General features: G+C 53.6%; 1 protein-coding gene across 13 annotated transcripts in view; it reads right to left on the minus strand.

Moving 5' to 3' along the window:
- The window catches only part of MGRN1 (mahogunin ring finger 1), a 77,389-nt gene that overhangs the window by 20,774 nt on the left and 44,517 nt on the right, over positions 1–12,098 (minus strand). For 9 of the 13 annotated variants that reach the window (XR_004179883.1, XM_009195908.4, XM_009195903.3 and 6 more), the window contains exons 6-8: positions 6,174–6,240; positions 5,790–5,842; positions 2,191–2,238 (exon numbers count right to left, since the gene is read on the minus strand). Coding sequence is in view for 12 of the 13 variants with exons in the window: in XM_009195908.4 (XP_009194172.1) it covers positions 2,191–2,238; positions 5,790–5,842; positions 6,174–6,240 (168 nt within the window). In the remaining variant the exon portion in view is untranslated. The remainder of the gene's footprint in view (positions 1–2,190; positions 2,239–5,789; positions 5,843–6,173; positions 6,241–12,098) is intronic. The other 4 variants (XM_003916482.3, XM_009195910.4, XM_003916481.4 and 1 more) reach the window with 1 other exon arrangement.

Here is a 12,098-nt window from a genome sequence, read left to right on the forward strand (position 1 = left end):
TGCCACTGCACTCCAGCCTGGGCAACAGAGTGAGACTCCATCTCAAAAATACAGAACTAGACAAAACAAATTAACTGAGTGTGGTGGCACACACCTGCAGTCCCAGCTACTTGGGAGGCTGAGGCACGAGAATCATTTGAACCTAGGAGGCAGAGATTGAAGTGAGCTGAGATCGCACCACTGCATTCCAGCCTGGGCGACAGAGCGAGACTCTGTCTTGTCTCAATAAAATAAAATAAAAATAAAAATTAAATTAAATATAAAAAAAATAAAAAGCTGACAAAAATCATGCCCAAGTGGTGGTTTGAAATAGGTCTTACGTGCCCCAACAGTACACACAGGGTAACTGCTAGGCACAGCCTAGGACATCTCATTGCAAGATCTAACACTGCTGTTTAGGGAACCCCATCCTCTAAATCCTCAGCACCTACACGTGAGGCCACCAGGAACAACACTTCCCAATACAGCATCCCAGGATTACTGACCCCAGAGAACAGATGGACTGCTCTATAGCTCCATTTATTCTAGGCTATTTTATCCTTCAAGTATTGATGAAGTCAAGCCAAGTCTCTGTCCAATACTTCCTTGTAAGGAAGAGAAGGAGCTACAGACTTTGTTTCTGGTCTCTTTCCTTCCTTTTCCATCCATCCATTCATTCGGCAAATATTTACTCAACACTGTATTCCAGACACCATGGCCCAAACTGGACAGAACTCAGGGCCTGTAAGAGTCCCTGCACATGGCGGGCATGCAATACACATACGCTCACCCAAGACAGGGACCCAATGTCCCACAGCTTAGAGCTCTACAGGGAAGTCAACAGGCTCTTGCACAGCTATCTTTTTTCTTTTTTGACAGACTCTTACTCTGTCACCCAGGCTGGAGTGCAGTGGTATGATCTCGGCTCACTGCAACCTCTACTGAGATTGTACAGGCATGTGTTACTACACCCGGTTAATTTTATTTTTAGTAGAGACAGGGTCTCACCATGTTGGCCAAGCTGGTATCAAACTCTTGGGCTCAAGTGATCTGCCCACCTCGGCCTCCCTAAGTGCTGGGATTATAGGCGTTAGTCACTGTGCCCAGCCCCTGCACACTTATTTCAAAGGCAGCAAGGGTGGCCTAGGAAGAGCAGTGCATGAAGAGTACTGAAGAGTGTGTGTGTGTGTGTGTCTATATGTGAGTAGGAGTGAGTGTATGTCTATACGTGTGTGTCTATGTGTGTGTGTCTGTGTGTGTGTGTGTCTGAGTGTATGTGTGTAGGTGTCTGTATATGTGTGTATGAGTGTCTATGTGAGTGTATGTGTGTCTTTGTATACGTCCGTGATTGTTTGTCTATGTACATGTGTGTGAATGATCGTGAGTGTATGTGTGTGTATGTATGTGTCTATATATGTGTGCGAGGGAATGTGTGTCTATGTATGAGCATGTGTATGAGTATGCATGTGAGTGCGTGAGTGTATGTGTATCAGTGTGTGCCTATGTATGTGTGCAAAGTGAATGTGTCTATGTATATGTATGTGTGTGTATGTCTACGTATGTGTGTGAATATGTATGAGTATGTGTCTATGTATGAGTATGTGACTGTGTATATGTACATGTGTGTCTATGTATGAGTGTGTCTATGTACGTGTGTGTGACTGTATGTGTGTGTGATTATACGTAAGTGTGAGTGTATGTGTGTGTGTGTATCTGTGCGAGTATAAGTGTGAATGTATGTGTATGTGTGTCTATGTATGTGTGTGTATATGTGTCTACATGTGAGTGTATGTGCATGTGTCTATATATATGTGTGCAAGCAAATGTGTCTGAGTATATGTGCATGTGTACATGTGTGTCTATGTGTGTCTATGAGTGTGTGAATATATGTGCGTATGTACGTGTGTGTCTATGTATGTGTGTCTATGTATGACTGTGTCTATGTATGGGTATATGTGTCTACGAGTATGTATGTGATTGTGTATGTATGAGTATGTGTGTCTATGTATGAGTGTATGTGCGTGTGTTCGTGTGTCTGTGAGTACGTGTATCTATGTATGAGTATGTGAGTATATGTGCGTGTGTTCGTGTGTGTCTATGTATGAGTATGTGTGTCTATGTATGAGTATGTGTGTCTATGCATGAGTATGTATGGGATTGTGTGTGTGTGTGTCTTAATTCAAACGGGCAGTATTTCCTCTGATGACTTACGATTTGCTTCTGCTTTAAAGGCTTCACAGAGAAGCTGCCGTCCATGTGCTGCAGGGGAGAAAGACACAGAGGTTAAGGTGGTCAAGCTGGCGCCTCTGAGCACCCCTGTGTGGCCTCCCGGGTCGGCCACCCTGCCCCAGCCAATCCATGCCCGTAGCTGGAAAAAGAAAAAAAAAAAAAAAGGATGGGGCCACCTGAAAACTAAAGAGCCAAGATTTCTCAAAACACGGTCCTCAGGCCTGGCTGTGAAACTATCTGAAGCCTCCTGAACATACAGCCCTGGGTCCCTGCGCTGACCCACAGAACCCAACTCTCCTCGGTTGGTCTCAAGCACACTCAAGCTGAAGGCCCGTCAGCCAAGTTGATGGACAAGGGCCTCCTGCACACCGAGAAGCAGTGCCTGGCAACGAAAATCAAGACAGACAAAACAGGTTCCTGCTCTCCCAGGGCCCAGCTGAGTTAGAAAGACAGAGGGGGAGCACGCACACGGGTGCACACGCAGGGAACCGCAGAGCTCTAAAAACGCGGGAACGAAATAGAACAAGCGTGCCCGGTGGTAGCCAGGGAAACACACCACCGCTCACAGTTTGAGAAGGTTAATTACGGCGACCTCGCAACAGCACTCACTATCCCTTCTCAGTCAACCATGACCAGCACTCAGAATTTTCCTGTGAAGCTGGTGGGTTCTGACAGAAATTTCCAGAATGCTGGACTCCAAAAATAAAGCAGTTTCCCACTGGGTTCTGTACTCGAAACACAAAATGGACCGGTTTGCCAGATATGGCCCATCTGCCTCTGCCAGAGGAGGCAGATGTGTCAACAGTCACCGTGGCTTCTGACAAGGCCGGGCTGGGGAGAGAAGCTGGGGAGCCCACTGCTAAAAAGGCAGAAGGCTGCCCTCTGCCCGGGGCACTTGCATCACCACAGTCTGTGGTCCTGGACTCAGGAGAGAACAGACCCAGCCTCGTCACAGGACACACAGACAAGGGTCCTCTACCCAGCTTACAGAACTCCCGACCTTGGGGTGCTCTAGAAAGACCCAGATCACAGGGAGGAGCTGGACTCTGCACTTAGAGTTCTCAGGGGCTGTGGCCACACATGGGGCTGGAGGTGGGTGGACAGCCTGGGCTAGGCAGGACCCAGAGGCAGCGTGAAGCCCGAAGCAGGCAGGCTGGGCCTTGTCTCATGGGATCCTTTTCCCCTCCTGACTCCGGGGCCGCAGGATGGTGCCACGCAGACCTGCAATGGCAGGGTGCTGATGAACGTCAGTGTACACTGGGGGGGGCCATCGAGGCACTAACAAACAAGGGTGCGTCCCATCACCTCCGCCAACTTCTCAGGAGAAACCAGTGCCAGCTGGGCAGCAGCCCCTCGTCCATCCTGCCAGCGTTCCCTGAGTGTCTGCTCTGTGCCAGGTGTCAAACTCAGCTCTGAGGATGCCATGACATCCAAGAGGAGAGGGCTGCCCTCGTGAACATCAAGCGGGGACAACAGATGTTTGTTCTGAGTGGTGTCAGGAAAAGCCTCCTGCAAGGAGTGGGGCCTGACCAGTCCGCACGGTCAGGATGTGGCAGCCAGGTGGGGGAAGGAGCAGCAGGACTGGGGCTCTGTGACATGTGCCAGGTGACACCCAAGGACACTGAGCCTGGTGGGAAAAGGCTACAGCCCAAGGAGGTAACAACACTGCTGATCTCTGCACACCCCAGGGTGAAGTAAGTCTACCGCAGGGAGCCCACCTTGTGGGAGCCCCAGCCCGTGTCAGCAGCCTCTACAGAATTTTAGAGGGCTGGCCTCAGTCTAGAACATTCTCCCTTGACATACTCCAAGTACCCTTTGAAAAGTGTCTTGGCCAGGTATGGTGGCTCACACTTATAATTCCAGCACTTTGGGAGGCCAAGGTGGGAGGATCACGTGAGGCCAGGAGTTTGAGACCAGCCTGGGCAACACAGCGAGACCTCCTCTCTGTAAAAACAATTTTTTTTAAATTAGCCAGACACGGTGGTGTACTCCTGTAGTCCCAACGACTCAGGAGGCTGAAGCGGCACGATCTCTTAAGCTCAGGAGGTCAAGGCTGCAGTGAGCTGAGATCATACCACAGCCCTCCAGCCCAGGCAACAGAGCGAGAAACTGTTTAAAAAAAAGATGGCCAGATGCGGTGGCTCATGCCTGTAATCCAAGCACTCTGTGGGGGGGCGAGACGGGTGGATCACCTGAGGTCAGGAGTTTGAGAACGGCCTGGTCAACATGGTGAAACCCCATCTCTACTAAAAACACAAAAAATTAGCCAGGCATGGTGGTGGACACCTGTAATTTCAGCTACTCGTGAGGCTGAGGCAGGAGAATCTCTTGAACCAAGAGGTGGAGGTTGCAGTGAGCCGAGATCATGCCATTGCACTCCAAGCCTGGGTAACAAGAGCGAAACTCCGTCATCTCAAAAAAATAAAATAAAAATAAAATAAAATTTAAAAAAGGCCAGGCGCAGTGGCTCACACCTGTAATCCCAGCACTTCAGGAAGCCGAGGCAGGCAGATGACCTGAGGTCAGGAGTTCAAGACCAGCCTGGTCAACATGGCAAAGCCCCGTCTCTATTGAAGATACAAAAATTAGCCAGGTGTGGCCAGGTGCAGTGGCTCATGTATGTAATCCCAGCACTTTGGGAGGCCGAGGCAGGTGGATCACGAGGTCAGGAGATCAAGACCATCCTGACTAGCACAGTTAGCACAATGAAATCCTGTCTCTACTAAAAATACAAAAAATTAGCTGGGTGTGGTGGCAGATGCCTGTAGTTCCAGCTGCTTGGGAGGCTGAGGCAGGAGAACGGTGTGAACCCCGGAGGCAGAGGTTGCAGTGAGCCGAGGTCGCGCCACTGCACTCCAGCCTGGGCAACATAGCGAGACTCTGTCTCAAAAAAAAAAAAAAAAATTAGCCAGGCATAGTAGCATGGGCCTGTAATTGCAGGTACTTAGAGGCTGAGGCAGGAGAATCGCTTGAACCTGAGAAGCAGAGGTCGCAGTGAGCACATATTGTACCACCGCACCACTCCAGTCTGGATGACACGGCGAGACTCCGTCTCCAAAAAAAAAAAAAAAAGGCCAGGCCCAGTGGCTCACGCCTGTAATCCCAACACTTTGGGAGGCCGTGGCAGGTGGATCACTTGAGGTCAGGAGTTTGAGACCAATCTGGCCAACATGGTGAAACCCTGTTTCTACTAAACACACAAAAATTAGCCAGGCGTGGTGGTACATAGTACTCCCAGGTACTCGGGAGTTTGAGGTGGGCGCATTGCTTGAACCGGGGAGGCAGAGGTTGCAGTGAGCCAAGGTCATTGAACTCCAGCCTGGGTGACAGAGTGAGACCCTGTCTCAGGAAAAAAAAAAAAAAAAACAAAAAAAGCAAATGCAAAGCCTCCTGACAGCGGCGCTCAGCCTCGGGACCAGAATTCTGGAAAGCAGGAAGCCACAGGCACACCCCCACCTGCTCCGGGCCCTTGACACTCAGCCACCCCACGAAGCCCCAACCCCTGCTCAGCCTTATCTCAAAAGACCACCCCCTGCCCAGCTCCCAGGTCCTCGGGAAGGTGATGGCCAGATGGCACTTACCTTTTCAAAGGCGGCCAAGAGCACGTGGGCATGGCCGGTCACTTCCACCACTGCTGGGGAGAAAGGGGGAGAGCAGTCAAGAATCCGGGCCTGCCCCACCCAGGCATCTCACCTTCCCGAGCCTGGCAGGCCTGCGGCACCAAGGGCTCAGCCTGCACAGAGTCCAGAGTCCAGAGTCCAGAGTCTGTTCTGGGACCCGCCCTCCTGCACTTTCCACTTCCTCACCTGCCCTAGACTCCAAGCTGCCCACACACCCCGCCTTGTGGCGAGCCCAAGGCCCTGTGCCTGGCCTGCTTCATCACTGCTGCAAGCACTCCTCCCTCAGGACGCGCTTCCTCCTTGCATGGCCTGCACGCCCAGGAGGATGGAAGAGGATGCACTCACCATCTCCTTCGTCTACCACAGCCTGGATGACCACTGGAAACACGCCTCGGTCCAGATCAAAGTTCAGCTGAGGAGAGAGTTGGCAAGAACAGTCAGGACCCACACAGCCAAGCCTGGAAGCCTGGAGTCGGTCAACAGATAAGCTGGAGAAAGCAGGCAGCAGCAGAGCTCAGAGGACACGCCTCGAGATGGCAGGAAAGGCGGATGCCAGGCTTGGCACCTTTTTAATGTGTGTGTTAAAACAGATAAAACAAACTCTGCCATTTTAACCACGTTTCAACAGCGTTGAGTAAAGTACATTTAAAATGTCATGCAACTGCCACCATCCATTTCCAGAACTTTTCATCACCCCAAACAGAAACCCCACGCATAGCCATCAGCACCCACACACTCTCCGTTCCCTCCCCCAGCCCTCAGAAGCCACCACGTGCTTCCTGTCTCAAGGGATTTGCCATTTTCGGACCTGTCATTTACATGGAATTGCACAGCAGGTGACCTCCTGTCTAGGTATGTTTCCAAAGTTCACCCACGGAGCAGCACACATCGGTGCTGCTTCCCTTTTTCTGGCCAAATAACAGGCACTGTGTGGACATCCACACGCTGTGCACGCATTCCTCCGTGACGGACACCGGACTGGGCCTGCGTCCTGGCTACGGTGAGCAGTGCTGCGCAAGTGTCTGCCTGAACCGCGTTTTCGGTTCTCCTGGGTGCGTGCCTTGGAGAGGAAGTGCTGGTCACTGGGCAACTCCCTGTGACTTTTGAAGGCACCTGGCTTGGCCCCAGAAAACACAAAAGGCAAGCGAGGGAGACCACGAGGCTGGCTTGAGTCCAAGGAGAAGCTTCCTCCTGCTTTCATCCCAACCCTGCCGTGCACAGGCTGAAGGCCACCCTCTTCCCCACGGCCCCCAGGACCCCAGCAGTCAGCCCAGCACAGTACCATCCTCTTGGAGCCCTACTCCCAGGTACTGCTCTGCGCGTCTCGCCCTGCCCTCTGCAGGCCAAGTCTTTCTCTGGGCCTCAGGAAGCACTTGGCCCCTGGGCTTCTATCATTCAGACCCTGGTAACCAGGAAAGCCACTGGCCACCATCAGGCTCCCTGACTCTCTCCGTGGAGGGCAGGGACCCTGTCTCTCCAGTCACCATGACATCCTCGGTGTCTGGCACAGAACAGCAATGGACACATGCACCTGTTTATTCTGGGAGGAAAAAGAATCATTTATTTCTCAATAAAGATTTACTGAAAGAACGGATACTGGCTGCGCCACGGTGAGCATTCTAAAAGCCAGCGAATCATTTCCTTAACATGAGTGAATTGCAGGAGATGGTAATTATAACACAATAAAGGTGTTTAAAAAAAAAAAAAAAACAGAACAAGGCCGGATGCCATGGCTCATGCCTGTAATCCCAGCACTTTGGGAAGCCCAGACAGCGGATCACCTCAGGTCAGGGGTTTGAGACCAGCCTGGCCAATATGGTGAAACCCCATCTCTACTAAAAATACAAAAATTAGCCAGGCGTGGTGATGCACGCCTGTAATCCCAGCTACTCGGGAGGCTGAGGCAGGAGAATCGCTTGAACCCGGGAGGCAGAGGTTGTGGTGAGCCGAGATCGCCCCATTGCACTCCAGCCTGGGGGACAGAGTGAGACTCCACCTCAAAAATAAAAACAAAAAATGGATGAGACATCAAAGAAGAAGGGCCTGGTAGGCCCAGTTCAGGCAAGGGCAGCTGGGTCGGGGGAGAGCCTCCTGCCTCCCGAGCCCGACCACAGGCCTCAGTGACCAAGACCCACGAGGAGGCCGGGCACGGTGGCTCAAGCCTGTAATCCCAGCACTTTGGGAGGCCGAGACAGGCGGATCATGAGGTCAGGAGATCGAGACCATCCTGGCTAACACAGTGAAACCCCGTCTCTACTAAAAATACAAGAAAAATTAGCCGGGCGAGGTGGCGGGCGCCTGTAGTCCCAGCTACTCTGGAGGCTGAGGCAGGAGAATGGCGTGAACCCAGGGGGGCGGGGCTTGCAGTGAGCCGAGATCGCGCTACTGCACTCCAGCCTGGGGCACAGAGCAAGACTCCGTCTCAAAAAAAAAAAAAAAAAAAAGACCCACGAGGAAGGGACGAGCCCCTCCATGTCTGCAGCAACCACCCCCACAGACGTCCAGGTGGGAACACTCCTGGCCCAGCACACGGGAACCCTGAGCCCGCAGCCAAGCACTCACCCCAAACGGCAACGCTCAGAACCAACAGACACACAGGATGTCTCCTCTCCCACTGTCCCTCCGTGAAGTGGGCAGCAGAAGCAGGGCAGGGGCACACATCCCCACCCCAGAGGCCCACGGTGCCTTTCATCTCAGGTCCTCCTGAGCCTCGGCTTCCTTCCTTGTAAAAGGGGTTATTACTGTGCTACCGCATGGGTTTCAAGGATAAAGCACAAATGTAGTCCTCTCAACAGACCCAGCACAGACACTGCCGGTGGTGGTTGCTACGGTTGTTGTGAATATTACTATCATGTTTGTTTTTTTTTTTTTTTTTGAGACAGAGTCTTGCTCTGTTACCCAGGCTAGAGTGCAGCCGCGGGATGTTGGCTCACTGCAACCTCCAACTCCTGGGTTCAAGCAATTCTCCTGCCTCAGCCTCCCGAGTAGCTGGGATTATAGACACCTGCCACCATGCCCAGCTAAATTTTTGTATTTTTTGTAGAGACAGGGTTTCACCCTGTTGGCCAAGCTGGTCTCAAACTCCTGACCGCAAGAGATCCGCCTGACTCAGCCTCCCAAAATGCTGGGATTACAGGCATGAGCCACTGCCCCTGGCCAAATATTACTATTATTTAAGGAACAAAGAGAAATGTTTCTTCCTAAGACTTGTCAATACAGTGAATTTCCTACCAAAAATACAGACGAGAAGAGTTACGCGGACCACAGAGAGTAGTCAGGAGAAGGGGACGGGGAGAAACATTATTGTGCCCAACTGCCAACCAGGAAGGCTACATGGACATGGACATGGACACAGGGCAAAGGCTGGCAGTACCCAGGCGCTCCCAAGGATGTCCCCACCCAGCAGGGACTCCATACCCACAGGCACCTGGCACACAGCTACAGCATCTGGAGCTAAGAGTTCCATTCCGATCAGAATGAATGGCACATGTAACCCATCGATATAAGAAGCCCTGGGCAGGCAGCCATCAGCTGAACAAACCGCAAGCCTGGAGACCAAGTCCACACGGGCCTAGGCCCTGCATCTCACGAGGGAGGGTCACAGGCTCCAGCCACAAGTCCCGTGGTATGGATACCAACGCACACGTGGACAGAGGTGGACAGAGACACTGACGCTGGGGGCTGTGCTGTGAAGGCTGAGAAGTGCCGTGGTCTCTGTTAGCAAGGAAGGGTGAAGCCATGAGTTGGCAGGGCACTGGCCCAAGGCCAGAGTCAGGGCTGCTGGCGATGAGTCTAGCTCCTTACCCATTCACTACAAACAGGCCCCCACCTGAGCCTCAGTTTCCCCATTTGGCAAAATGGAACGGAAGTCACGCCTAACGCAAGGCTCCAAGTGCTGTGGCTGGCAGAGCACACGGTCAACACCAGCACCCAGAAGTCCGTGTGTCCAGGCAACGGGAGCCGACCCAGCCTCCTCTGGGAGGGGCTGGAGGCTGCAAAAGGAGAAAAGGGTGCGAAAGGTGGCCAAGGAGGCCAATCCTGGGCCAGAGCTTTGTGCAAATGTCCACACACATCAGGAAGCTGCAGGCTGTTGGGCCTGACATGGTGGCTCAGGCCTGTAATCCCAACACCCTGGGAGACCGAGGTAGGAGGATTGCTGGAGCCCCGGAGTTTGAGATCAGCCTAGGCAACACAGTCAAACTCTGTCTCTACCAAACAAACAAACAAACAAACAGCCAGCAGTGGTGGCACCTGTAATCCCAGCTACTGGGAAAGTTGACTTGAGGTGAGAGGATCTCTTAACCCAGGAGTTCGAGGCTGCAGCGAGCTGTGATTGTGTCACTGCACTCCAGCCTGGGAGACAGAGTGAGCCCCTCTCTCAGAAAAGCGGGGGGAGGCTGCAGGGAAGTGGGTCACATGTTCACACCCACCGGGACCCAGCCAGGCCTTCAGCTCCCAGCCAACCGAGGGATACCACAGACACCTGGGCTTGCCAGAGGGAGGGACACTCCCTTCCCTGGCGTGGGGAGCCTGTCAGGGGCTGATGCTGGGACTGTAGGCCCCTTGTGAGCCTGTTTCCTGCCCACTCCGCTGAGTCTGCACAGGAGCCATCGTCCCAGGGTTGCCTGGCAACGCTCCCACGCTGCTGCCACAAGGGCTGTCATGAAGCCCGGAAAGGAGGAGTTCACGCACCGGCAGCTGCTCCTTTAGGTGATGGAGCTGGACGGGGGAGGCAGAGCTTTGTGGAGCGCGCCCACCCCCACGCCCCTGCCCACCCCGCGCTTCCACCCAGGCCTGGAATGCATCCACGCAGCCAGCACCTCAGCACTGACGGAGGAGCCTCTGAGTGAGCTGTGATTTTTTCTCATCACACTGCAGAAACTCAGTGCTGACAGTGCTTTACTGGTGTGCAATAAAAACCAATGGTCTGGGGGAGGCGTGCATGATGGTAGCTGTAGCCTTCTCTCCCACTAGCCGGCTGGCAAACTGGGGTTTACAGTGGGCACCCCGAGTAAAGCCCTTTGCATGCTGATCACAGAGCCCTCATGGCCACCCTGTGAGGAACTGCTTCCAGCCCCAGTCTGCAGAAGGGCAAACCCAGGCTCACAGAGATGCAGAACTGGCCTAACGCTCTAGAGAGAGAAAGCAGCAGAACCAAAGTGGGCCCCCAGCCCCTCCACACATGTCCTCTCTGCTCCTGGGCAAGGCCAGTGCAGCCACCCTGGGCACCCCTGTGGCCTGTCCTTGCAGCTGTGCTCTTAACGACGCTAAGCCACGTCTGGCCCAGCATCTGAGCCCCTCAGGTTCTCTCTGGGAAAGCGTCTCCCTCCTACTCCAGGTCTCTGTGGCCTGGCTGCAGGACGGGAGGCCCCCGCCCCAAGTGGGGCCACAAAGAGAAGGCGCACGGCCTCCAAGCACCTCTGGACCCAGCCGGATGGCCACGCGCTGGCCTGCAGGGCACTCGCTGAGAACAGGGCCAGCTGAGGGAGGTGGGAGGCTAAGCCACAGAGATCCCCGCCCTGATGACACAGTCCCTGGAAGAAACCTCAGGCCACCCAGTCTTCTCTGAATCTACACCAGTAAGTCTCTAGTTTTCTTTTCTTAAACAAACCCAGGAGCTTTTCTGTCACTTCCATCCACAAAAGTCCTGACAAAGATAGCACCTCGAAGGCCGCATAGCAGCAGCTGTCCCTGACGTGCGCCGACTCTCAGCATGGCCATCCACGGACGAGCCAGGGCTACAAGCACACGGGCGCTCATTCGGCTTCCTCAGCAAACCCTCACCAAAGGGCCCCTGGTGGGTCCAGTGCCAAGTCCGGGACAGAGGTAAGGACAACTGGGGGCATCGTGGTTCCAACCCTCTCTGGGCCCTGAACCCTCAGGAAGCTGGCCACAGTGACCACTCCCCTCCCCCGACCACCTCACCTGCAAACCCACGGCTCACAGGGCATGGAGACTGGGGCTCCCCAGAGGGGCTGGGGAAGGGACCCCAGGGAACATGAAACAAACAGGGAACAGAGACACCCCCAAACTCCCACTCCCCAGAGTTCAGCACACACGCCACACAGCACCCACAGCCACACATGAGAGCTGCGTGCAGGGTCCACACCGGTGATGCTGGGAGAGGACAGAGACTCCGCCCACCCAAGGGAGTCTGGGGAGACATTTATTTTACTTTTACCTTTTTTTTATTTTTTTACCTTCCCAAGAAATGGAGTCTCGCTATGTTTCTCAGGCTGCAGTACAATGGCTATTCAAAGGGACAATCCC

This window comes from Papio anubis, chromosome 18 (genome assembly GCF_008728515.1).
Source record: "Papio anubis isolate 15944 chromosome 18, Panubis1.0, whole genome shotgun sequence".
NCBI lineage: Eukaryota > Metazoa > Chordata > Mammalia > Primates > Cercopithecidae > Papio > Papio anubis.